Below are 25140 nucleotides of genomic sequence, written 5' to 3' on the forward strand. Positions count from 1 at the left end.
GGGAGCTCCCCTTTGCTCTTGGGCCTTCCCCACAGGTAACAGGTTAGGTTGCTAGTGGAGCACTGTGATTGCAGGGGCTAGCATTCCCCAGCTGCAGTGATGAGCTCTGCAGAAGCCTTAATTGGCATCTGCAGTGACACGGAGGTGTTGAGAGGAGCAGACTCTGCAGGCTCTGTGCAGCAGTTAGCAGAGTCCCGAGAGGCAGTGCTGCTCTCAAGCCACATTGAACCCCATCACCGTCTTTGTGAATGCTGGCAGGGGAAGAGAAGAGGTAGCAGAGCCATGTTCCCTTTAAAAGGGAAGGAAGGGGCCAGCCCCAGGTGAGCTCGGGGATGCAGGCAGCCTGATAATCACTGACCTATGCTCCTGGTAGCACATTGCACCCTTACAGCACCTACGTATTCAGACCTAGCTGCTTGGCCATCTAGTTCAGTTCACTGAGCAGTTGCTGATGGGAATGAACCTCAGCTTGGCGCTGTTACTGCTCTTGGGAGGGCACCATTTGGTTTGCTCCTTGTTAAACAATGCTGCTGCCCTGTGGCTAATTCTGCTGGGTTTGTGGGTCTGACACAGCCACAGTCCTACGCATAAACCTAGTGATGGCCAACAAGGAGAGCCTCTGAGTGTTGTGTGCACAACTGTGCAGAGGTGGCTGACGATGCTGCGTAAGCTTCTGTGGGAAGGAGAAGTCCTGTGCTTTCCTCACTAGACTTGGCCAAAAAAGGGTTGTTAGAAAACAACCCAAATTGCTCTCTTTGCAAAACTGAAATCTTCCCTGTGAAAACTTCCAATTTCTGTCAGGACAGTCAGAATGAATGCTCCTGGCTGTGCCTGCCTGCAAGGCTCAGTCTTAGAAAGACAATGATTCTATGATTCTAAGGTGGGTGAGGTCATACCTCTTATTGACCAATTTCTGTTGGGAACTGAGACAGGCTTCTCAGGTCTGTGATAAATATGAGGTGGAACAGATTATTGAAGCAGTTAACACATTTCAAGGGACCATTCAAGGTGAAGTGGCCTGTTAACAGCCCTCCATTCATAGGGAGGAAAGGAAGGGCATGGGGAGCAGCTGTGGGAGGTTGGTAGTGGATTATTGTAATAAACTATAAATCCAGTATCTCTATTCAGTCCATGATTTTTAGAGCCTAGCAAAGTTATGAATTTAAGCTCTCAGGCTTGTCTTTTGAGGGAATTGTGCAGGCTTCTTTGAGGATGAGGACTGAGAGGTTGGATATAGAGTGATCACTTTGGGAAAAGTGTTCACCCACAGGTGCTTGGGTGTGTGTTGTCTTTGGAAGGCTCTTGTCAGCTTTGCTTTCTGCAAGTGAAATTTGCACAAGCTTTTCCGGGGGGCTGCTGAGACACAGTGCCTGGTCCCCCACCAGATCTGGGAGGAAGAGCCTCCCACTGTACAGACTACCCTGAGGCGAGGGACCTCAGTTTTCCATGGTGTCTGACTCTCGGGCAGCCTGGCTTTGCCAGAGCTTCCAGGGCCCCTGCTGTGGAGCGGGGACTCTAACTGGGGGTGGCTCCAGGGGCCCTGGAAGCTCCTGAGAACCTTGGATTGAGCTCAGACTTACAGGGCTTCCCAAACTGCCTGCTGAGAAACCAGGAGCATGGAAGCCCTGAGACTCTCTTGGGATCTGTGACAGCACTGCTATGTGGACTGCCCTGGGCCAGGGACCCCCAGGGCTTCCAGACTCATGGGCAGAGGGCTCCCTAAACTGACACTAGTGTTTGTTTTGGAAACATGTCAGTGTTACTGAAATGAATTTGGTGTGCGTGTGTGTGTGGGGATTTCTGGTTCATGGGACACTTACACAGATTTTGATTCATTCCTTTTTGTAATGAAACCAAATTGTAAAAACGCAAAATTTCCCATAAACCAGAAATCCCATGTTTTGGCCAGTTCTTCTCTTCCCAGTCCAAGAGTCTGGGATAGGTATCTGGTTGTGCTCTGGTTTGGAAATAGCCAATGGATAAGCCTCTAAACCTTTTTCTTCTCTTTTTTGCAGTCCTGGGCGGCAGGAGATATCGTCAGCTGTCTGATAGACCTGGATGAGGGGACCATTGCTTTCTGCCTGTAAGCATCTTTGCAGGGCTCCCTGCTGCATTGACTAGCTCTGCTTAATATAAATATTCCTCTTTCCTCTATTCTCAGCAGATGCTGCAAGGCCTTGGTTGAGCTCCTCCTGGCAACCGCCAGGAATATTGTACTCCCATGGCTGAACCCTTGGCCAAAGTAGCAGCTTGGTAGGGTACTTACCCTTTCTCCCTGGCTCCTAATAGTCATGGAACCCAAATGGTTTACTTCTGCACTTGACTTAAAGGGTCTGTCTCTGGTGCAGAACTAACACAGGTGAATGGTGCTTGGGTTAACCTAGCCCAGATGTGAGCAGCCACACTGCGAAGACCTGGTCAAGTTATTGGGTCCATACCTAAGTTCCCTATAAGCTGCGCAGTCGCACAGCAGCCTATTAAGCACGGTGCAGGCGCTCAGGGCTGTGGCAGGGAGAGATGCCTTTTCCCCAGTCCTGGGCCTGCTGTCGCTGTGGGAGAGGCGCTCCTCCCCACTGACCCTGGCCCTGGGCCTGCTGCGGCCGGGGGAGAGGTGCCCCTCCTCACTGGCCCCAACCCAGCCCAGCCCTGTGCCTGCCGCAGCTGGTGGAGAGGTGCCTATTCTTCTCAGCCCAGGTTTTGCTGTGGGGAGAGAGAGCTCGGGGAAGTCCTCTTTCCCTGCTGTAGCCCTGGGGCAGCCTGTCCTGCACCCCAAACCCCTCATTCCTAGTCCCACCCCAGAGCCTGCAACCCCAGCTGGAGCCCCCACACTCTGAACCCCTTGGCCCCACCCCCTCCGCATGAATTTTGTGACACATCACCTCCATATTGGTTCACATAACAAAATTCGTTCCGCACATGTGTGGGGGAAAAATTAGAGGGAACACTGGTCCACACTGGTGCTGCACTCCTCCAAGTGTGTTGCTAGGACTACTAGGGGCATATCTCATGGTTCTTAGCACTGCAGTAAGATGAGATCCTCTGATGGTTTTGCAGTGAGTCATGGGAGAACTTGTCTGTCCTGGGCACATGAGGAATTGTGGGAAGGTATTGGAGTACTATTGGCATGAACCTTCTTCCTTACTGCAAACTGGGTGGGTTACAAGCCCAAGTGAAAGCAGCACCTGGGCTTTAGCAAATAGCGCCAGATGAGCTAGCTGGTCTGAGTTGAAAGCTCTGTCAAATGTAGGTCAGAGGTTTGTGTGTACATGGGAGCCAGGTTAACTTTGTAGTGAAGACAGCTTAAAGCAGTCCAAGGGTTCAGGCTGTGCCCTCAGGAGTGGGGCAGTGCCGCTAGGCGTGGTGGGGAATCACTCAGGTTCTCAGGCCTCTGGGTCAGGTGTCTGTGGCATTGCATGGAGTTCTGCACCATTGCAATATTGCACTTGTGAAAACTCCCCCTACCCCATTCCATGGACTCCCCTGCAGCAGTAGCTATCTGACAGATGCAGAGCTGCTGCAGGCACGCAAAGTGGTGAGCTAATGGGAGGGGCAAGTCTGAGTCAGATCTTGGTTTTAAACTTCTAAAAGGCTGGTACAAAGCTAGAGAACTAGACATAGGGGAGTGCTGGAATTAGCTGTTAAAGGGAGCTGCAAAGCAGACTGTGAATGGGGCTTGTTCTTTGCACTATCTGGTGGCTACAGAAAGCCTGAAAGGTGTCTTCAGAAATGCTTTTTTCTGCTTGTGTTTTCCATGAGAAATTCCATTCGTGTCTAGCCTGGAAGACTCTGGGGCTGGAGAACTTGTAAAATAATAGTGCATAATAGTGCAACTTTCACTGGAGAGTGAAAGTTGAGTGAGTGAGGAAAGGGAGCTCCAGTCAGACTGTCTAATGCTGCTGTAAATTGAACAGCTGTTTATCTTCAGTGACTTTGTTAAAGAGTCTATCCCCAGCCCTCTAATTAAAGGGTGAGAGTTCCAAATATGCCACCCACACCCTCCAGCCGTCCTGTGGGGAGGGGTGGTGGTGGGGGAACCCTTGCAGGCTGCCTTTGGGTCTTTTTTGCTGCTTTCCAATGGATAATCTCATTTAAAAAAAAAAATCCCTCAAAGGTGACCTTTAAACTCAATCCCAGGCAGCTATGTGACGAAGGGTAGATGAGCTCCCCCCTTCTGGGGCACTTAGGGTGTAACAGCCTGTACTCCTGTTCCTGTTGAGTGTGAGGCACCCGCTGGCAGGTGGGCAGAGCACTCACTCCCCTTTTCTCCGGGGCCAGGGCAAGTTGGGGGTTGCTGGGCTTCGCTCTATGACAGCTGGTTGATTGGCAAAACAGGTCCATTGGAGTGTGGCAGTATTCTCTCCAGGGAATGGGAATCTCCGGTGTGGAGCAAACTGCTTCTGGGTGCCGGCTAGGGGAGGGGAGTCCAGCAAGTGGTGAGTGTTTCTGATGCATGGCAAGGACTGAATGCAGATGCTTTGTGGAGAAGATGCTCTAAGGCTGCACAATAATACAGACTGCAGGTGTGTGAACTGCAGTGTCCACCAAAGTGCTGCACTGTAGCTGTGGTGTGGATGCTGCTGGCATGAACTGCAAGGTGCCTAGTTTGCTCTGTACACACAAGACTACGTTAATGTAAAATAGAATAATGGAAGCATAGGACTGGAAGGGACTTCAAGAGGTCATCTAGTCCAGTCCCCTGAACTCATGGCAGGACTAAGTTCACGTCAGCAGTGTCCAGTGCAGTTACATTACAGAACTTCAGTGCATGCTGCAGTTTGCACCCCTGTAGTACAGCTCATGGCCCCTCCCTCCTAATTACATTGCCACCAGGGTTTGCTTCCTCCTGCCAGGAACTGGGAGCAGCACCATGGGAACACATTGCTGTTGGACCTGGTGGGCAAAGCACAGGGCATTTTCTGGCCCTGAAAAGTAAAGCCTATGGAGGGGCTGATGTTGAGAGTTCAGGGGCGCTGTGGGTGCCCAGCATCTGCAGACCAGGCCTTGCTGGAGTCCAGCTAGGCACAGGGCCCCTACTGGGGACAACGTCCTTCACCCAGGTGTGTCTGTTTTCAGTATTCCTTGCTAAACAGGTTAGCAAAGTGTTACCCTGCAATGCCTGTCCAAGGCCAGGCTCCTGTACATGTGAGCTGTCCTGTGGGCTTAGTGCTGGTGGCATGGCACAAGCACTCTGCAGCACAATGGGACTGAATTCCATAGCAGTGCTAACATGGTCTCTGTGTGACATCCCTCAAATTCCCACCCCCAGGCTACAGTCATGGCTCTGGAGAAAATCCTCTTCAACATAACTTGCTTGATTTTGATGCTGGGTTCTTGTTTTGCTTGCTGACTGCAGGGGCCTTGGCAGCACCGATTATGCCCAGGCCTGCCAATCTATGTTGGAGAGGGGGCAGCTTGTAACCAGCATCAGCAGCTCATCTGCAGCTGCCTTGCTGCTCTGGCTGTACTTCCAGCTCCCTGGCTCCAGATCTACGTCTCTGACACTCCCCCCGCCCCAATTGCCTGGCACCATAGATCTGTGCAGGGAACATACACTGGGGACCAAGAGGCAGCTGCAGGCAGGCCCCAGCCAGGCAAGGGGACAGGAAACAGCCTGATACAGCACAGGGTGAATTCTACAGCTGAAGTTGAATGTTGTGGCTGAGGAATTGGAGATCTGCGGGGCCCTGACCTATATAGATGAACAGGGCAAATCAACCCGCTGAGTGTTATCTGTGATGTATTGGATACCATTATTGCTACACATTCCGTTCATGTTTTCAGGGTTACCTCAGCACTAAAAGGGCTAGAGACACATTTTCTGAATGAGATTCTGGAGCACACGTCTGGTATGGATTCGTGGGCCCCTGGTGCTTGGCGGTGATTTCCGTATCTGCCAGTGCACATCTTCTCCCTTGCTGTGTGATCACAGTAAATAAGGTCTATTGCCTCCTCCTCCAAACATGGTTTCTGAGTTGGATGAACCACTAACCTCTTCCAGGCTAGTTAAACCCCATGGGGGCTGTCTCTTCTTTCAGGAATGGTGTGTCTCTGGGAACAGCTTTCAATAACATCACCAGGGGAGCTGGCATGGCGTACTTCCCCGCTATCAGCCTCTCCTTCAAAGAATCAGTCGCTTTTAACTTCGGCAGCCGCCCACTCCGATATCCTTTCACCGTAAGCCTAGGGGAAGAACAGCCAGCACCTAGACCATGCTGGCTGAGGGGTGCTGAGTGCACAGGCCAAACTCTGCAATCCATGATCCTGCCCTCGCTTGTCCTGCTAAGATGCGCTCTTCGCCGCCCCTAGGGTGTGAAGTTAAGCAGGGGTCGCAATATGAAGGGCCTTCTCCTGTACTGGGGGTGTTGCACTTTGCTCTGAAGTGAAGTGGGTATAATGCTGCCTCAGCTGTAGGCTGACTAGTCTTGAGTACCAAGACCCCTTCAGTGTATCTTAGTCAAAGTGTAGAAGCCCCAAAGGGGCCAGGAGTGTGGGCCCCCTTTGCTATGGGCCCTTCCCATCCTCCACTCCGGGCTGAGGGCACTCTAATATATCTCCTGGCCTGGCAAAAGTGCCTCACATGTTGGTGGGAGGGTTGGGAATGGCAGCCCATAGCTGTGTGGCTCTTGGGCCTGAGGATCCCAGAGGTGATCTCAGTCACTGAGATGCAGAAGGGTCCTAGCAGTACTTCAGTGAGCAAAGTCTGAAGTACTTGTACTTCCTGGTGGCCTCTTGGAATGTCTGTTACCTGCTTGGCACGCAGACTTGCAAGTCTCCTTGCAGAGCCAGTGGGGCAGGGCTTCTGTTGCGTTCTGGCTAGTAGACTTTTCTTAACACTCCAGCACTTATCCAGTGGAGGGATATCGCCCCCTGCAGGACCCGCCCAGCGTGGACCTGGTGAAAGCTCACAAGCTGTTGGGCTATCTGAAGAATGTTATTCACATTGGGATAGAGGTGTTGGTAAGTTGGCATCATCAGGTTAGTGAGGCTAAGATTCTAGGAAATTTGTGCTGCTGCCTTGCCGCTTTAAAAGCTCTTAAAACTCTGAGGATACTCCCTACCTTCAGGGGATGTGCTTGTGGGGGCTCCTGTGACTTGGTGACTCCTAATTGCCTATCACTCAATGGTTGCAATAGATCATCTCTAGCTTGTTAAAATATTTTTTATTTGCAATGGTGATGTAGCCATGTTGGTCCCGGGACATTAGAGAGACAAGGTGAGTGAGGTCATGTCTCTTCCACCAACAGAAGCTGGTCCAGTAAGAGAAGTTTTCGAACTGCACAGAGGAGTTCTTCAGGTCTGGGAAAGGTCCTCAAAGTTGCAGCTAAATACAAGGTGGAACAGATTAAACGTAAGGGGTTAACACACATTGCAAGAAACCACTTTAAACAAAGTGGTCAATTAATACCTCTACAGTATCAGAAGCAAGCTCTCCACAGACCAGGACTCACAAACTCAAAGGCACCAGACTCTGGCAGAACAAAGGATGCAAAACCTACAGACATAGCTCCACCGTTAAGATGATCAGTACCCCCATAACACTTTTTAGGATCCATGGGTCCTACATATGTCTATCACAACCTGTGGTATACTTCATCCCATGCATCAAATGCCCCCATAACACCAATGTGGGCAAACTTGCACAGAAAAATGATAAAAGTCCAAAACACCCTCGCACTTGTGGGGAATGCCTTTCCCAAAGCGATCTCTCCATGTCTGACCTCTCAGTCATCCTCAAAGGAGCAAAGAGTCCTGTGGCACCTTATAGACTAACAGACGTATTGGAGCATGAGCTTTTGTGGGTGAATACCCACTTCATCAGATGCATGTCAAAGGAAACCTGCACAACACCTTCAAAAAATGAGCCTGGGAACATAAATTCATAACTCTGCTGGACTCAAAGTCTAGGTCTACATGCAAAGTTGGGTCTTTTAAGCTGCCTTGTGTTGACCTAGTTGTGCGTGTGTCCTACCGATGTAAGCATCCTGTTACAGCAACACAGATTCACCACCTCCCTAGGGGGCACTGAGCCATGGTCGATGTATGGAGGTGGCTGCAGCATGAATGTAGACACTGCGTTACTTATGTCTACCCTAACAGCCCTCCAGCAGCTGTCCCACAATGCCCGACACTGACCGCTGTGGTGACAATTGTGAACTCCACTGCCTAGGGGTCACAGAGACCGGAAGGTCCCCCACTACCTCTTTAAAGCCCTGTGAATTTTTGAAATGTCTTTTCTTGATTGGCTTGACGAACACATCAAGCAGCTCTCTATTGTGTGCAACTGCCCAGCTCACCGTGCCAGCTACGTGCTCCAGACACTCTGGCTTGGAGTAGACAGGAGCTATTGGATTCCTGGACCTGTGGGGAGAAGAGGCTCTGCAGGCACAGCTACAGACCAGTAGTAGAAATCTGGACATCCATGAGCAGATTGTATGGGGGATGCAGGAGAAGGGGTACAACAGGGACTAGTACCATAGTGTGGGAAAGTGTAACAATGCAACAGGTGTATCAGAAAGCCAGGGAGGCCAACAGTCAATCCATTGCCAAGCTGCAGACCTGCCGCTTTTACAAAGAGATGCATGCCATACTCTGCGGAGACCCCATCACCAACCCACAGACCATCAGGGATACCTCCAAGGAGCCTGAGCCATAGGCCCCTGGCGTGAACAGTGAGGAGGTGGAGGAAGAAGAGGATGGGGAATGTACAACTAGGGGGTCCAGCTATGCCACGAGCCAGGACCTGTTTGAGATTCCACTGCAGTCCTAGCTTTCGAGCATGGGCGAGCCCGATGTAGGGGAAGGAACCTCAGGTAAGTGTATAATTGTATTTTCCATTACAAAGCTATACTGATGGTGCTCCCATCTTAACAGGACACAACTATCAACTTTTCATTAATTTACTTGTCCAAGAAGAGGTAGGGGTGGAACAAAGAGGTAGCATTATCATCTGCTTTTCAGTGCCCTGTAGAGTTAAGCGGCGGGGGGAGAGGGGGTGCGCACGCCAAGCAGTTTATGCACCCAGGGATGTTCCTTGAATCTTCCTGAGAGATCTTGGTGAAACTTTCATGGAGGTTCTCTGCAATCCTCTCCCAAAGGTTTCTAGGGATGACGGCCTTATTACTTCCTCCTCGGTAGGACACTTCCCACTGCATTCAGCAATAACTTCAGCAGGCACCATTGCAGTGCATAGGCAAGCAGCATACCACCACTCCCAAGAGCAGGAGATGGGTGATGGTGGTCAGGGACTCCCTCCTAAGGGGGATGGAGTCATCCATCTGCCGTCCAGACCAGGAAACTTGAAGTGTGCTGCTTGCCTGGAGCTAGAATTCAGGATGTGATGGAGTGTCTCCTGAGACTTGATCAAGCCCTCTGACCGCTACTCCTTCCTACTTCTCCATGTGGGCACCAATGGTACTGCCAAGCATGATCTTGAGTGGATCACTGCAGACTACGTGGCTCTGGGAAGAAGGATAAAGGAGTTTGAGGTGCAAGTCGTTTCTTGTCCATCCTTGCTGTTGAAGGAAAAGGCCCAGGTATGGACCATCAAATTGTGGAAGTAAATGCATGGTTAAACAGGTGGTGTCAGAGAGAAGGCTTTGGATTCTCTGACCATGGAATGTTCCAGGAAGAAGGATTGCTAGGAAGAGATGGCATACATCTAATGAAGAGAGGGAAGAGCATCTTCGCAGGCAGGCTTGCTAACCTGGTGAGGAGGGCTTTAAACTAGGTTTGCCAGGGGATGGAGACCTAAGCCCTCAGGTAAGTGGGGAGGTGGGATACCAGGAGGAAAACAAGGAGGAGGGTGCAACAGGGGAGGCCTCCTGATTCATACTGAGAAAGTAGGGCAGTCGGCTAGTTCTGTTAGGTGCCTGTACATGAACGCAAGAAGCCTGGGAAACAAACAGGAAGAACTAGAAGTCTTGGCACAGTCAAGGAACTATGACGTGATTGGAATAACAGAGACTTGGTGGGGTAACCCCCATGAGTGGAGCACTGTCATGGATGGGTATAATCTGTTCAGGAAGGACAGGCCCGGGAGACAAGGTAGAGGAGTTGCACTGTATGCAAGAGAGCAGTATGATTGCTCAGAGCTCCAGTATGAAACTGCAGAAAAGCCTGTTGAGAGGCTTTGGGTTAAGTTTAGAGGCAAGAGCAACAAGGGTGATGTCATGGTGGAGTCTGCTATAGGCCACCAGATCAGGAGGATGAGGTAGACAATGCTTTCTTTGGATAACTAACAGAAGTTTCCAAATCACAGGCCCTGGTTCTCATGGGGGACATCTGTCACCCTGACATCTGCTGAGAGAGCAATACAGCAGTGCACAGACAATCCATAGAGTTTTTGGAGAGTGTTTGGGACAACTTCCTGATGCAAGTTCTGGAGGAACCAACTAGGGGCCGTGCGCCTCTTGACCTGCTGCTCACAAACAAGGCGAAATTTGTAGGGGAAGTAGAAGTGGGTGGCAACCTGGGCAGCAGTGCCCATGAGATGGTAGAGTTCAGGATCCTGACAAAATGAAGAAAGGAGAGTAGCAGAATATGGACTCTGGACTTCAGAAAAGCAGACTGACTCCCTCAGGGAACAGGATCCCCAGGGAGGCTAATATGAGGTGGAAAGGAATTCAGGGGAGCTGGCTTTATTTTAAAGTAGCCTTATTGAGGGTGCAGGAACAAACCATTCCAATGTGCAGAAAGAATAGCAAATATGTCAGGCGACCAGCTTGACTTAACGGAGAAATCTTTGAGCTTAAACACAAAAAGGAATCTTACAAGAAATGGAAACTTGGACAGATGACTAGGGAGGAGTATAAAAATATTGCTCGAGCATGCAGGGGTGTAATCAGGAAGGCCAAAGCACAATTGGAGTTGCAGCTAGCAAGGGATGTGAAGGGTAATAAGGGTTTCTACAGGTATGTTAGCAAGAAGAAGGTGGTCAGGGAAAGTGTGGGACCGTTACCGAATGGAGGAGGCAACCTAGTGACAGATGATATGGAAAAAGCTGAAGTCTGAATGCTTTATTTGCCTCAGTCTTCACAGAACAGGTCAGCTCCCAGACTACTGCACTGGGCAGCACAGTATGGAGAGGAGGCGAGCAGCCCTCAGTGGTGAGAGAACAGGTTAAGGACTATTTAGAAAAGCTGGACATACATAAGTCCATGGGGCCAGATCTAATGCATCTGAGGGTGCTGAGGGACTAGGCTGATGTGATTGCAGAGCCATTGGCCATTATATTTGAAAATGTGGTGATCGGGGGAGGTTCTGGACGATTGGAAAAAGGCTAATGTAGTGCCCATCTTTAAAAAAGGGAAGAAGGAGAATCCGGGGAACTACAGACTGGTCAGCCTCACCTCAGTCCCTGGAAAAATCATGGAGCAGGTCCTCAAGGAATCCCTTTTGAAGCAGGTGGAGGAGAGGAAGGTGATCAGGAACAATCAGCATGGTTCCACCAAGGGCAAGTCATGCCTGACCAACCTGATTGCCTTCAGTGGTGAGATAACTGGCTCTGTGGATATGGGGAAAGCAGTAGATGTGATATACCTTGACTTTAGCAAAGCTTTTGATAGTCTCCCACAGTATTCTTGCCAGCAAGTTAAAGTATGGATTGGATGAATGGACTATAAGGTGGATAGAAAGCTGGCTAGATCATTGGGCTCAACTGGTAGTGATCAATGGCTCGATGTCTAGTTGGCAGCCGGTATCAAGCGAAGTGCCCCAGGGGTCTATCCTGGAGCTGGTTTTGTTCAGCATCTTCATGAAATGATTTGGATGATGGGATGGATTACACCAGGGGTCCTCAAACTGGGGGTTGGGACCTCTCAGGGGATTGTGAGGTGGTTATATGGAGGTCATGAGTTGTCAGCCTCCATCCCAAACCCCGCTTTGCCTCCAGCATTTATAATGGTGTTAAATACATTTTAAAGTTTTTAATTTATAAGGTGGGTTGCAGTCAGGGGCTTGCTATGTGAAAGGGGTCACGGGTACAAAAGTTTGAGAACCACTGGATTACACCCTCAGCAAGTTCGTGGATGACACTAAGCTCGGGGGAGAGGTAGATATGCTTGAGGGGAGGGATACGGTCCAGAGTGACCTAGACAAATTGAAGGATTGGGCCAAAAGAGATCTGATGAGGCTCAACAAGGACAAGAGCAGAGTCCTGCACTTAGGACAAAAGAATCCCATGCACAGCTGCCGGCTGCGGACTGACTGGCTAAGCAGCAGTTCTGCAGAAAATGATCTGGGGATTACAGTGGCCAAGAAGCTGGATGTGAGTCAACAGTGTGCCCTTGTTGCCAAGAAGGTTAACGGCATATTGGGCTTCATTAGTAGGAGCATTGCCAACAGATCAAGGGAAATGATTATTCCCCTCTACTTGGCACTGGCGAGGCCACATCTGGGATATTGTGTCCAGTTTTGGGCTCCCTACTACAGAAAGGATGTGGACAAATTGGAGAGAATCCAGCGGAGGGCAATGAAAATGATTAGGGGGCTGGGGCACATGACTTATGAGGAGAGACTGAGGGAACTGGGCTTATTTAGTCTGCAGGAGAGAAGACTGAGGGGGATTTTATAGCAGCCTTCAACTACCTGAAGTGGGGTTCCAAACTCGACTGTTCTCAATGTTGGCAGATGACAGAACAAGGAGCAATGGTCTCAAGTTGCAGTGGCAGAGATCTAGGTTGGATATTAGGAAAAATTATTTCACTAGGAGGGTGGTGAAGCACTGGAATGGCTTACTTAGGGAGGTGGTGGAATCTCCTTCCTTAGAGGTTTTTAAGGTCTGGCTTGACAAAGCTGTGGCTGGGATGTTTTTGTTTGGTTGGTCCTGCTTTGAGTAGAGGGTTGGACTAGATGACCTCCTAAGGTCTCTTCCAACCCTAATCTTCTATGATTGTATCCAGTTCTGGGTGGCTTCATGATGCCAACAGCAGCTGTGCTTTGTGCCTTTTGTTAGCTCAGGAGTGAGAGATCTGCTAAAATCACTATTGTGTCTGGAAAACTGCCAGTATTGAATGCCATTGCCCTGTACTTGGTTTCATGGTGCCAAGCAGTTCCCTCTGCATTTTGCTCACCCCTTGCGAGCCGTACTCACCATGGCTGGTGCTGAGTGGGTGGTCATGCACAAGCACTCCAAAGCAGAAGTGTCAATAAGCACAGACATGTCTTGTTTTAAAGCTTTAGGGGGGAGCAAGAGAAGGGAGTTCTGAATCTTAACGTTCATTTTCCATTGGGACTATATCAACAGTGGTACTTAGGTGTGTTATCTGCCTCTGCTGCCGTTGCGGCCTTGTGGGGTTCCCACTCCATGCCTGCAGGACACCTGAGCCAGGTGAGGGGAAAGGAGGATCCGGAATGGCATGTTCAATGAGATCCTGCAAGCCAGTGCTGCATCAGAGTGTGAGCACAGGGCCTGAAGTGTGAACACTGCAGACAGCCTGGAGAAGAAAGGAAAGGCCCAGGAGTCCCACCAGGAAAAGGAGAGGGAGATGCACCAGGATGCAGTGGGCTTCTTTTGCAGCAAATATAGGTGCTGCAGACTTTTGTAGACCTACAGGTTCAACAATCTGGGGCTCGTCGCCCTTTGCGGTCAATGGAGAACTCCACTGCAGCACCTCCTGACGTCCCCCTCAATGTTCCACATGACATCAGGGGCTGCATCCCTACCCTACGACTCCACCCTGAGAGACATTAAGGACAACCTCGGCTTCATGTGCACTGACCTGTGATAGCCACGGTTGCTGTAGGTGTAGGTAAAATGGACATGAATGTTCTTTCTCTTTAAGTTTTGTTACACTAAAAACTTAATTAATGGATTTGCTTTTAAATGGCACAGATTTCTTTGCACTGGGTTTGTGACTGAATAAAATCCGGTCTGGAAAATAATTCCTCTTCATAAGTTCACAAAATACGCTTACAGCCTGCCTAGCAGTTCTGAAAGCACCCACTTGTTACTGTACAGTGGGACACAGCTTGTCAGATCAGTGACAAAAACTGTAATAATCAAATATACAGCAAATGCTGCAAAATTAATAAGATGTGCACGAAGCAGCATACAATTCCTAACAAGCACCCAAACAGCAGGGCCAGGTAGCACCTTTCAGTGCTCTCCAGCCACTCCTTGTCATCCCAAGTCTGCATGATGATGTGATCCCATCAGTCAGTGCTCATTCCTTGGGCCCAGAAACAGCACTCCATCATCTGTAGCTCCTCTCTGAACTCCACCTACCACCTTGAATTGGCAATCCATCTTCCAAGCAATCAGCGTGTTCTCCACTGATTTGATGGTTCTTGTGGCTCTGGAAATGCCAGAGGATAGTTCATCCTGTACTTGCAATCCTTGTGACAATAGTGCAGAGCTGGGCAGGCTCCATACTGCTGTCAGATACCGGACTGCGAGGAAGGCTGCATAGGTTCATAGGATTTTTAAAACAAATGCAAAAATTATCGGATATAGATGATATTATGTGGTGGAGACAGTTGCAAGCTGTGAAGTTAACCCCTTGTTCGCGGTCATCCCTGCACGATTCTTTCCTGCCCCAGTATGCATTGCCAAAACTTCCCAAAAGACTCTGTTAGACAGTGGTGGATTGCACACTGGGATACCTGCCCATAGTGCATCACATAGTGCCTTGACACAACACTCCTGCTGAGTATGCACATGCACAAACTATACACTAATTGCCGTGGCTTTATACCAATGTAACTTGTGTAGCATAGACATGGCCTAAAAATCATGGGCTCACCAGAGAGCCTGGCTTTGTCTCATTACAAAAGTTTGTAACCTTGTAATCCTCCTTTTGTCCCATGACTGCAAGGATATTAATTGCCCTGTTCATTTTAAGTAGTTTCTTGCATTGTGTTAATCTCTTATGTTTTAACAATCTGTTCCAGTTTGTATTTAGTTGTGATACTTTGGTTACCTTTTCCAGACTTAAAGAAATGCTTTGAAGCTCAAAAGCTTGTCTCTCACCAACAAAATATTTCTTGTATCACAGCTTTCAGCGGTGAGAGTTCTCATCGATGCTATCCACTGAGGGAGACTAGAATTTAAAGCTTGTATGGTCATAACCACAGAATTTATTTATTTTTGCAACTACACCTCTGCCTCGATATAATGCTGTGCTCGGGAGCCAAAAAAATCTTACCCCGTTATAGGTGAAAACCGTGTTATATCTAACTTGATTTGATGTGCCAGTGTGCGCAGCCCCCCCACCCCCTCCTCGGAGTGCTGCTTTACCGCGTTATATCCGAATGTGTTATATCGGGTGGCGTTATAACGGGGTAGAGGTGTATGTGAAACTGTTTTGCATATTTAACTCTCACTCGATCCCATGATCCAACTCTACTCGTCCAATTTTTGATATGCCCCTCATGGCAGCAGTGTGGGCACATCTTAGAGAATCTGTATTCTCATCCCTGGCATCCAGCATCAGGCAGGAGAGGGAGATGAAAATAACCATTGCTGAGGGTAGCTAGAGACTGCTTCTCTAGCAGTGACTCTTATGAGGCTGCCTCATCATTACCCAGGCTGGAAACACTTGCTTTATCCCCCGGTGGCCTTGGTCTTCTGCTTTCCCACAGAGGGCAGGACTTGGATTTAGCCCCGGTCATGATAGGAAGCACACCACAAATCTTTCCTACCTCGCCTAGTTTAGAAACTTGCTCAGTTAGAACCTGTTGGGATAGGAAGTGCAGGCAGATTGGGGGAGTAGTAAATAACGAAGAGGACAGGTGTGTCAGATTCACAGGGTTTGGTCTGTGCCCCAGCCTGGAGTGACCCTTTAATGTTCCAAACCTCAAGGGTCCACACAGTTCAACAGGGCAGGCCTATGGCCTCCACAACTCTGAGCTTTCTGCCCCCAGCAGCAATTCCTGACTCTTTCCATGGCTCCCTGCAGCAAATCCAGCCAAGCCAGACTACTGTAGGAGGTATGTATGGTACCCCTCAAGGAGCAGTGTTCTCTGTAGGTATTTGCAGTGACACCAGACAACCTTTTAAAAAACAAGGTAACGCTTTAATAGTCATGTGGCCTACAGAATATGAAAGACCTGATGCTAGTAGAGGGGAAACCAAGGTTCAGACAGTCCATACTGCTGAAAGCCAGTCAAGCTGCCGGTAGAATGTATGTTGGCTCTTTTTTTTTTTTTCTTCTCTTTTGTTTGTCATGTCACCCACACACTCTAGGGCCCCCACATTTATCCTGTTCCTAGGGCTCAAGGCATAACCCTCTTAATTGAGGCACCCATCCATACCCCATTTCTAGAGCTCAGGGTGTAATAAGCAACACTCCTAATAAGGCAGATGAACTTTCCCTGGTGGCCAGTCAGGATCAGGTCATATGGGGACTCCAGCTTCTGCTGGCAGGATGTTGAGGTCTGGCAGCTCTGATCTTGGGCTGTATTCTGGAATTGGTTCCAAAGAACTTCCTTTTGGACCCCAGTTTATATTGTGAAATTTGAGTCCTGCTTAGCTGTACCTTAACCAATCATTTTACTAAAATATTACGAGATAATTCTTTGACCAATCCTAACATACTGTGAAATAATTCTTTAACCAATCAGACCCCACCACCTTGGTTGATTTAAATCTTGTAAAATTAATTATGCAACAGACAGAAAAAATCAAAGAACCAGACAGAAAAGGGAGGGATAGCTCAGTGGTTTGAGCATTGGCCTGCTAAACCCAGGGTTGTGAGTTCAGTCCTTGAGGGGGCCATTTAGGGAACTGGAGTAAAGATCTGTTGGGGGATTGGTCCTGCTTTGAGCAGGGGGTTGGGCTAGATGACCTCCCAAGGTCTCTTTCAACCCTGATATTCTATGATTCAGATAAACAATAGAGAAGTAGGGACCATAAAGGCCAAACAGTAGAAGTATAGATTTCATAATCACAACTATTAAACACAGTTTTCTTTAAGGATTTGAATATCTGTTTCTTTATCTGGTGATGTTGGGTGCTATTAAGACAGGATCGCCGCCTTAATAGCCTGATATTACATTGTTTTAATGTAATTTAGATGGAGTGTGAGGATGTGACTTTCTGCTTCTTGGCTCATGGCTGCTGCTCTCCTAATATGGCTGCAGAAAAAAGCCTCAGACATTGAAGTCAGTCCAGGTGAGAGCTCTTTGGAGGGACAAAGGCCAGCTCTTAACATAGCTACCTGCCACCTTTCCCCATTGTTTTCCAACTCTGCTTCCCAGCAGAGAGGTGGGTGTGGCTGGAGGAATCTTGCTTCTGGTTGGTGGTTGCTAGGTATGAATGGCCTGGCCAGTGGCATTCCCATTTGTCTTTTGGACCCTCAATTGAGATGGGTCGCTTTCATCCTGTCTTTAACGGCCAATTCATCCCACCCCAGACAGGTAATCCAAAGACTTCATGCCTTCTGCTTCGCCCCAGGCTCATTTTAACCCTTCTGCACCCACTAGCTAGCAAGCCCTAGTCAGGTAACTCCCTGGCAGGCATATCATCCATACAATGTTATGGACGATTCCCACTTTGTCACAACAGGTCACTGATACAGAGCCAACTGGGTGGCTTGGTAAACTGGGTGCAAGCAAACTGTTCTGACATAGCTAAGTGTAAATGTATACAGCTGGGAGCCAAGAATGTAGGTCAGAAGGGGGAGTTTCTTGGTGTGCTCTGGTGTGACCAGTGCTGGATACAAGTGCTGCACTCTCTGCAAAGCAGGGGAGGTCAAGCTTACAGGACGGGACTATTCAGAGAAGCAGTGATATTGCAAAAGATATGGGGGTCATGGTGGATAATCAGCTGAACATGAGTTCCCAGCACGAAGCTGCGGCTAGACGGGCTAATGTGATTATTGGATGCATACGTGGGTGAATCTCCAGTAGGAGCAGAGAGGTTATTTTATCTCTGGATTTGGCACTGGTGTGACTGCTGTGGGAATACTTTGTCCAGTTCTGGTGTCCACAATTCAAGAAGGATGTTGATTAAATTGGAGAGGAGTCAGAGAAGAGCCCTAAGAATGACTAAAGGATTGGAAAACCTGCCTTATAGTGAGAGATTCATAGCTTGGTCCATTCAGACTTGATTACAGTGTGTAAGTACCAGCTGGAAAGCAATTAGTGGATAATGGATTCCTCAATCTAGCAGAAAAAGGTCTAACATGAGCCAATTTCTCTAGCTGAAGCTAGAGAAATTCAGACTGGAAATAAGCTGTAAAGTTTAACAGCGAGGGTAACTAATAATTGGAGCAATGTACACTGACATCACTGACAATTTTACAATCTAGGCTAGATGGTTTTCTAAAAGCTCTGCTCTAGGAATTATTGTTGGGCAGGTCTCTGGCCTGGGTTACACAGGAGCTCAGACTAGATGAGCACAGTGGTCCCTTCTGGCCTTGGAATCTCTGGATCTGTGGGTGCTCTCCTCACTCTGCATCTTGGGTACCATTGGTTTCTGTAGTGACTGTGCCTTACGGTATCTAAGGCCATTCTGCCCTACACATGAGGAGAGGGAAAAGAGCACTAATCATGTTCTGAACTCTTGTCTAAACTGCTCTGTGAAATGTGCAGCTTAACCAGGGCATGTGCTGGTATGTGTTAAAGTTCCAGTTCATAGAATCATTGATTATTAGGGTGGAAGGGACCCCAAGAGATCATCTAGTCCAACCCCCTGCTCAAAGCAGGACCAATCCCCAAATCCCTAAATGGCCCCCTCAAGGATTGAACACACAACCCTGGGTTTAACAGGCACCCCTGCACACGGCGGCTTAGCCCATCCTCTCCATCCTTATTCGCCCCAGTGCGTGGTGGCTTAGCTTATCCCCCATCCATTGATGAGCTGCCAAAATATTAACAGGTTCCCTCCTCCTCACCCCACGAGGGGGTCGTGGCCGCCCCGCCCCCGGACTGCTGCCCCATCCAACCCCCCACGTTCCTTGATGCCTCCCCAGAACCCCTGCCCCATCCACCCCTCTTCCCTGTCCCCTGACTACCCCCTGGCGCCCCATTCAACCCCTCCTCTCATTCCTGATTGCCCCCCGGGACCCCTGCCCCATCCAATCACCCCTTCTCCCTGACCCCCCCTGGAACCCCTGCCCCTGACTGCCCCCCGCCACCCCATCCAACCCCTGCTCCTTCCTGACTGCCCCCCCAGGATCCTTGCCACCATTCAATCCCCCTGTTCCCTGCCCTCTGACCGCCCCACCCCCCACGACCCCCAAACTCCCCTGCCCTCTTCCAACACCCCCGCCCGGCCCCCATACCGCGCTGCCAGGAGCCACTGCGCTGGGACCAGCACTGGCGCCGCAGGCCGGGCCGCAGCTGCGGGCTGGGCACTGGCGCCGAACCGCGGGCCGGGCCCTGGCTCTGGCCGGCGCTTGCGCCGCGGGGGCCGGGACGGAGCCTCAGGGCCGAAGCTGGAGGCGCTCGGCTGGGGCTGGGACCGGGCTGGAGCTGGGGGCGCTCGGCTTGGCGGTGCCAGTCTGGAGGGAGCCACTAAGCTGGCCATACCTCCCCCCCCCCCACAACCCCCCTCCGCGGCCCAGCTTACCTGCCCGCTGCTTGTTTCATTCTTCCCGCGAACATCTGATTCGCGGGAAGCGGGGGAGGAGAAGGGGGGCGGAGCATTCAGGAGAGGAAGGGGAAGTGAGCTAGGGCCCCGGCGGAGTGCAGGAGTTTTTGTTAAATAAAGCCTTTATAGAACCGGTTGTCCTGGAACGACCGGTTCTAAAAGGACTTCTAAATGTAACAACCGGTTCCTGCGAACCGTCTCCAGCTCACCACTGCCCCCATCCCCTGCTACCCTAGTTCACTCCAAAGCATGGCAGCCTAGCCCATCTGCCCTCCCTTCTCCTGTTCCCCCTCCTGTCATCCTAAGTCACTCCAGCCTGGGGGCAGTCTAACCCATCCCCTCTGCTGTCCTAGTTCAGCCAGGCATTTGGCAGCAGGTTGGCTCTTGGGCGGTTTGGGTGTGCACCACGGCTCCTTCAGTGATTTTTCCCAAAGGCTGTTAGGGTGTGACTTCTCCCATGATTCCCCAGGAGTGCCTTTCACCATTTCCTAGTGCATGTTGCGGCAGGGAGCTTAGTCAGGTTCTGTGGGAGAGGTAGACAGAGAATCATTGCAGCTGAGCGATAGTGTGGCCAGGGGCCACACCTGAAAGTGCAATTAATACAGTTCAGCCAGGCTGATGTGGGAGCACGGACTACAGATATGCTGCTCTCTACTATAGGTAGGGCCCTACCAAATTCATGGTCCATTTTGGTAAATTTCACAGTTATAGCATTTTAAAAAGCTTGAATTTCATGATTTCAGATATTTGAATCTTAAATTTCAGTGTTGTGACAAACCATGAATATGTATTTAAAAATGGTGAAACATACATGTGGAAAGCCCTTTTGTCAGCATTTCTCAGACTGGGGGTCTTGACCCAAAAGGGGGTTGCAAGGCTATTGGGAGGGGGAGGTTTGTGGTATTGCCATCCTTCTCTGTTGCGGTCAGGGCTGTGGGGGAGGGGAGGGCGGCTCCTGGCCTGATACCCAGCTCTGAAGGCAGTGCTGCACGGCGCCAGCAGCAACACACAAGTAAGGCTGGGAATATTATGCCACCGCTTCACCGCTGCTGCTGGCATTGGTCAGAGGAATGAGACCTCTGCTTCTCCATAAGCTGCTGCTTTTTTAACCCTACTGATGACAAGCTAACTGAAAAAGAAAGAAGCACACTATCTGCAACCAAACTAGCTACTACCCAGGAAAGAAATTAATGGTCTAATGACCAAGTAACAAGATTACTAGGGAGCGACATGCTTGTTCCCACTTCCTGCCTGAGATGGTTAGAAGGAACCAAGTGATAACTGCCCTTAATGACGTGGGAATGGGCATGTGAGGCCATGCAGGGTGTGTGTACGACCCTCTTCCTCTCCCCCCCCCCCCCCACCCCCCACTGCTGGTGCAAACATTCTGAGCTCCTGTGCTGGGCACATGGACACTGTGATGGGATCCACACTTGCAGTAACTCAAAGAGCTGAGCATGTCCCATGGCATGGTGGGAAAGGCTAGTGCTCTCTAGTCACCATTCCTGTAAATTCTTGTGCCTTCTCTTGTCCTAACGCAGTGGTTCTCAAACTTTTGTACTGGTGACCCATTTCACACAGCAAGCCTATGAGTGTGAACCCTCCCCCCCTTATAAAGTAAAAACACTTTTTTTTATATTTAACACCATTCTAAATGCTGGAGGCAAAGCGGGGTTTGGGGAGGAGGCTGACAGCTTGTGACCCTGCATGTAATAACCTCACAACCCCCTGAAGGGTCATGACCCCCAGTTTGAGATCCCTTGTCCTAGCATCTGAGAGGTAATGAACTCACATACATCCCCATGCCTGCATTCCACCCACTGCCTCCTGATTGGTCCCTTCCCCAACAGCTGAGCAACAGAATGCAACAGAGGGTGCAACAAACATAATTGAGGGCCAGGTGCCCAGCTGTTCCAGGCAGCACCTGGAGATGCAGCTGCTGAGCCAGCACTGCCTGGTGGGCTCAGAGCTCTCCTGGCACCCTCACATCTGTCTGTATCTTGGAAAATTCCTTCCAGTGCTGGGAGTGGAGCCTCAGGCTTTCAGGCCTCTCTCTCACCTCCTCTGAGCATGGATGATGAGAGAGGAGGGAAAATGCACTTTTGGGGAAGGGGGATATGGAGAAAATGAACGGGGTGGGGGTTTCATATAGTGCATGTAGTAACATGCATTTCTGTTTCTAACCACGTGCACTGTCAGGCTGTTCTGGGGATGCAGGTTTATGGAAGGGGTTTTGCTTGACATCTGGTGTCGGGCCTGGCTGAGCTAAAACTCACCCCCCAAAGGCTGTTTCAGGCACTGTGGCGTTTTGGGTGCTGAGTTCTATAATGGCGTTGCTACTGAAAGCCTTTTTGTGGGGCAGGGGGGATGTGCATGCCTTTGGGCATCCATTCAGGGATGTCCCATGTGCTGCTGTCCTCTGCAGAGGCGGGGAGTGCTGCCCCCTCCTTCCAACGTGCGTGCATGCATCTGATGATGGAGCTGCAGGTGGGATTGGGGTTGCTCTGAGCGTTATGTCTCCTGGGATTGGTGTTGCAGGAGGGGAAGTTGGTGGAGAAGGACACGTCAACATGGCAGCTGCAAGGAGAACCCACGGTGCTGATCACCCTGGCACACATCTTTAATCACTTTGCCCCTCTCATGGTGAGTGCTGGCTGCTGGACTTGCATGTGTTCCCCCCTAGTGCTTGCAGGGAGGGGGACCCACAACTCCTCCTCAGTTTTCATAGCTTGCCTGCTCAGGCAGGAGAGATGACATACTCTGGTATTGGAGAATTCACAGGCCTCGAGTTATTTGTCAGGTAGTCCCAAGTCATGAATGGCCCCTCTCCCATGGGGTGGCAGCTCCCACTACAGCCTGACTGAGGGAGTGATGTTGCAGAGCGAGTGTGGAGGCTTTGTGTTGACCAGGGTGTGTGCTTGCTGTCTGGTCAATGAACTGCAGAGTGGTGGTGTTAGGGGTGAGATTGGCCCTGCATTGCAGGGGGTTAATGCATAAGCGGCAACTTTCTCCGGCGCCGGTGGGTGCCTGTGGCCCCCGCCCCGACTCCACCCCATCCCTGCCCCTGGCCCTGCCTCCATTCCAACCCCATCCCGAAAGTCCCCACCCTAACTCTGCCACTTCCTGCACCTATTGGATCCCTTCCCCAAATCCCTGCCCCGGCCCCACCTCTTCCCCAGTGTACTGCGTTCCCCCTCCTCTTCCCTCCCTGCCCCATGAATCTGCTGTTTCGTGGTGCAAGCGCTGGGAGGGAGCGGGGAGAAGCAGGATGCGGCAGCACGCTCGCGGAGGAGGTGGAGGTAAGCTGGAGCAGGGGGCAGGGCGGGGCTAAGGGGAGCTGCCAATGGGTGCTGAGCACGCACCAATTTTTTTCCTGTGAGTGCTCCAGCCCCGGAGCACCCACTGAGTTGGCACCTATGGGTTAATGGGCTGCAGGGCACACTCTTTTGGAGCCCTTTGTACCCTGAGTTTGGCAGTCGGGCTCTCCATGGGCTCTGCTTTCTTGCTTTCACATCTACTGTGGCCCACTTTTGCCTGGCACTTGTCAGAAATGGTATGGTTTCCATGTACTCCTGGAGTGGGCTGGGCTGTTCGTGGCACAGAGCCGGGCATTGCTGCCAGACGTGTCATCTTCAGCTTGCAGTAACAGGAATATCCCATGGGCGGCAGTAAGTCACCGTTCCTACCTGACTCTGTCCCAGCAAATCTACAGCTTTCCACCTGAGCCTAGACCCTCTGTCTAGTGCTGAGAACCCATTCTTTGCTTCTGTTTAGTGCTGCTGCTGGCTAGAGCTGCTGATCACAGGCTTTCTGTTTGCAGTGCAAAGTGTACCTGGTGGAAGATGTGCTCATGAACTTCCTGCTGAGCATTCTGGAGCGGGGAGGGTCTGTGGAAGCACATCCTCTCATCCAGCAGCTACTGGATCTCATGTGGCTTCTCATGGAGGTGAGTTGCTCAGGCACTTCCCCCTCTCTTTTAACTCTGCATCCCCTTGGTACTCTGTGACAACGGGCAGGTGTGAGGATCTCGGTTGGGTGCTGGACTTCCTCATTTGCCCATCTTGTCTGCACTCTGCACTGCATGGTTTAACAGCTGAGTTGGTTTCTTGCCACCATCCCCCAAAGCAGCTTTGCCTGACAGCTGCACTCCCTTAAGAATGCAGTACCAGCATCTGGTGCCCTGGTACTGCATGCCAGGCCCTGGCTACAGTGACTGCAGGGAGGGAGCTGGGAAGAACTAGATTTATAATTAGAAATTGCTGGCCATAGTGAGTTTCTCCTCCCGCCCAGTGACCAGGTCCTTTCAGTGTTAACAACTGTCCCTTGTGGAGAGGGAAAGGCCGAGCTGCTACTAGGGAACTGGGAAGAGAGGAGGAAGGAGTTTGGTATTCTTGACCTCTGAAAAGCGATTTCTGAATCGGACTTTTCTAACTTCCCTAACTGTAAATAAACTCCGATGTTAATTATTTAAATTCCTGCTTCTGTGACAGTAGAACTGTTACTCTTGATTAAAATTCTTTGAAAATAACCACTGTTTAGTAATACTTCTGTAATTATAAAGTTCCCTTCACTGGAGTGGCCGGGGCTACCTGGGAAATGTTATAGACCATGACATTGCATTGGCTGCAGTGGCAACTAGTGTCGCACCATTGCCCTCTTAGTAGGGTTAATGAAATACAACCCATCCTGTGGCCTAGGCTGAGCCAGGCCAGGAGGTTGTGCCCCTTCCTGGGAAGTGTCTGAGCTAGGCTTTGGCAGGCATCTCCTGGGAACCCCTTTCTGAGAGTACCCTGGTGGGTCTAAACCCAGAATTGGCAGAAGCAGCCTGGCTGCTGATCTAACTTCTCCAGAAGATATAGGGAAGAGACTCTTTTGGGTAGCTGGGGTCAGGCTTGCATAGGGTGTCCAGATGTCCCAATTTTATAGGGACAGGCCCGATTTTGGGGGCTTTTTCTAATATAGGCACCTATTATCCCCACCCCCTGTCCTGATTTTTTTACACTTGCTATCTGGTCACCCTAGACTTGAAGGAGTTCCAGGGTCTTGCCCACCCCTGTGGTTGCACCTGGCTAGCAGATGGCTGCTACTAGCCCTCATCACTGTTGGTCAGATGCTGCAGTGCAATCTCCTCTAGCGTGTTCTGGACGCTTGCTGGCACATAGCTCAGTGACAGATTGGCTCCTGCCTCCCCCTCCTCCTCCTCCCTCTCCCTCTCATTGCTGTTCTCCAGGAGTGGAATCAGAAGCCCTGGCAGGATGAAGTCCTGAGAGGTACCTAGAGGTATCTTTCGGTCTGGTATGGATCTGGGGAGCTGCATTGGCTTTGTGGGCTCTACACCAACAGAACCTGGGCCACATGGTGTCTAGGAGATGACTTGTCTCAGTGTTCACTCTGGTATTAGACAGCTGTTACTCTCTGCTGCTGACACTGTGTCAGAGGCAGAGTGCCAGACTGCCCATCAGGTGGGTGGGTTCAGAGTGCTTGAGTGCAGGTCAGCTTCCAGAAACTAACTCTCCTCCCTCTTCATAAAGTCTATTGTTGGACTGTCTCTAGGGAATGGGACTTGCAGCCTGGCAAGGGCTGCGGAACAGAACTTCCCAGGTGTCTGC

General features: G+C 50.4%; 1 protein-coding gene across 4 annotated transcripts in view; it reads left to right on the plus strand.

Moving 5' to 3' along the window:
* The window catches only part of RNF123 (ring finger protein 123), a 155721-nt gene that overhangs the window by 17249 nt on the left and 113332 nt on the right, over positions 1-25140 (plus strand). For all 4 annotated transcript variants that reach the window (XM_039547076.1, XM_039547079.1, XM_039547077.1 and 1 more), the window contains exons 9-13: positions 2016-2083; positions 6036-6161; positions 6843-6957; positions 22070-22174; positions 23352-23477. In XM_039547076.1, coding sequence (XP_039403010.1) covers positions 2016-2083; positions 6036-6161; positions 6843-6957; positions 22070-22174; positions 23352-23477 — 540 coding nt within the window. The remainder of the gene's footprint in view (positions 1-2015; positions 2084-6035; positions 6162-6842; positions 6958-22069; positions 22175-23351; positions 23478-25140) is intronic.

Source organism: Mauremys reevesii, linkage group 7, assembly GCF_016161935.1.
Source record: "Mauremys reevesii isolate NIE-2019 linkage group 7, ASM1616193v1, whole genome shotgun sequence".
NCBI classification, from domain to species: Eukaryota; Metazoa; Chordata; order Testudines; family Geoemydidae; genus Mauremys; species Mauremys reevesii.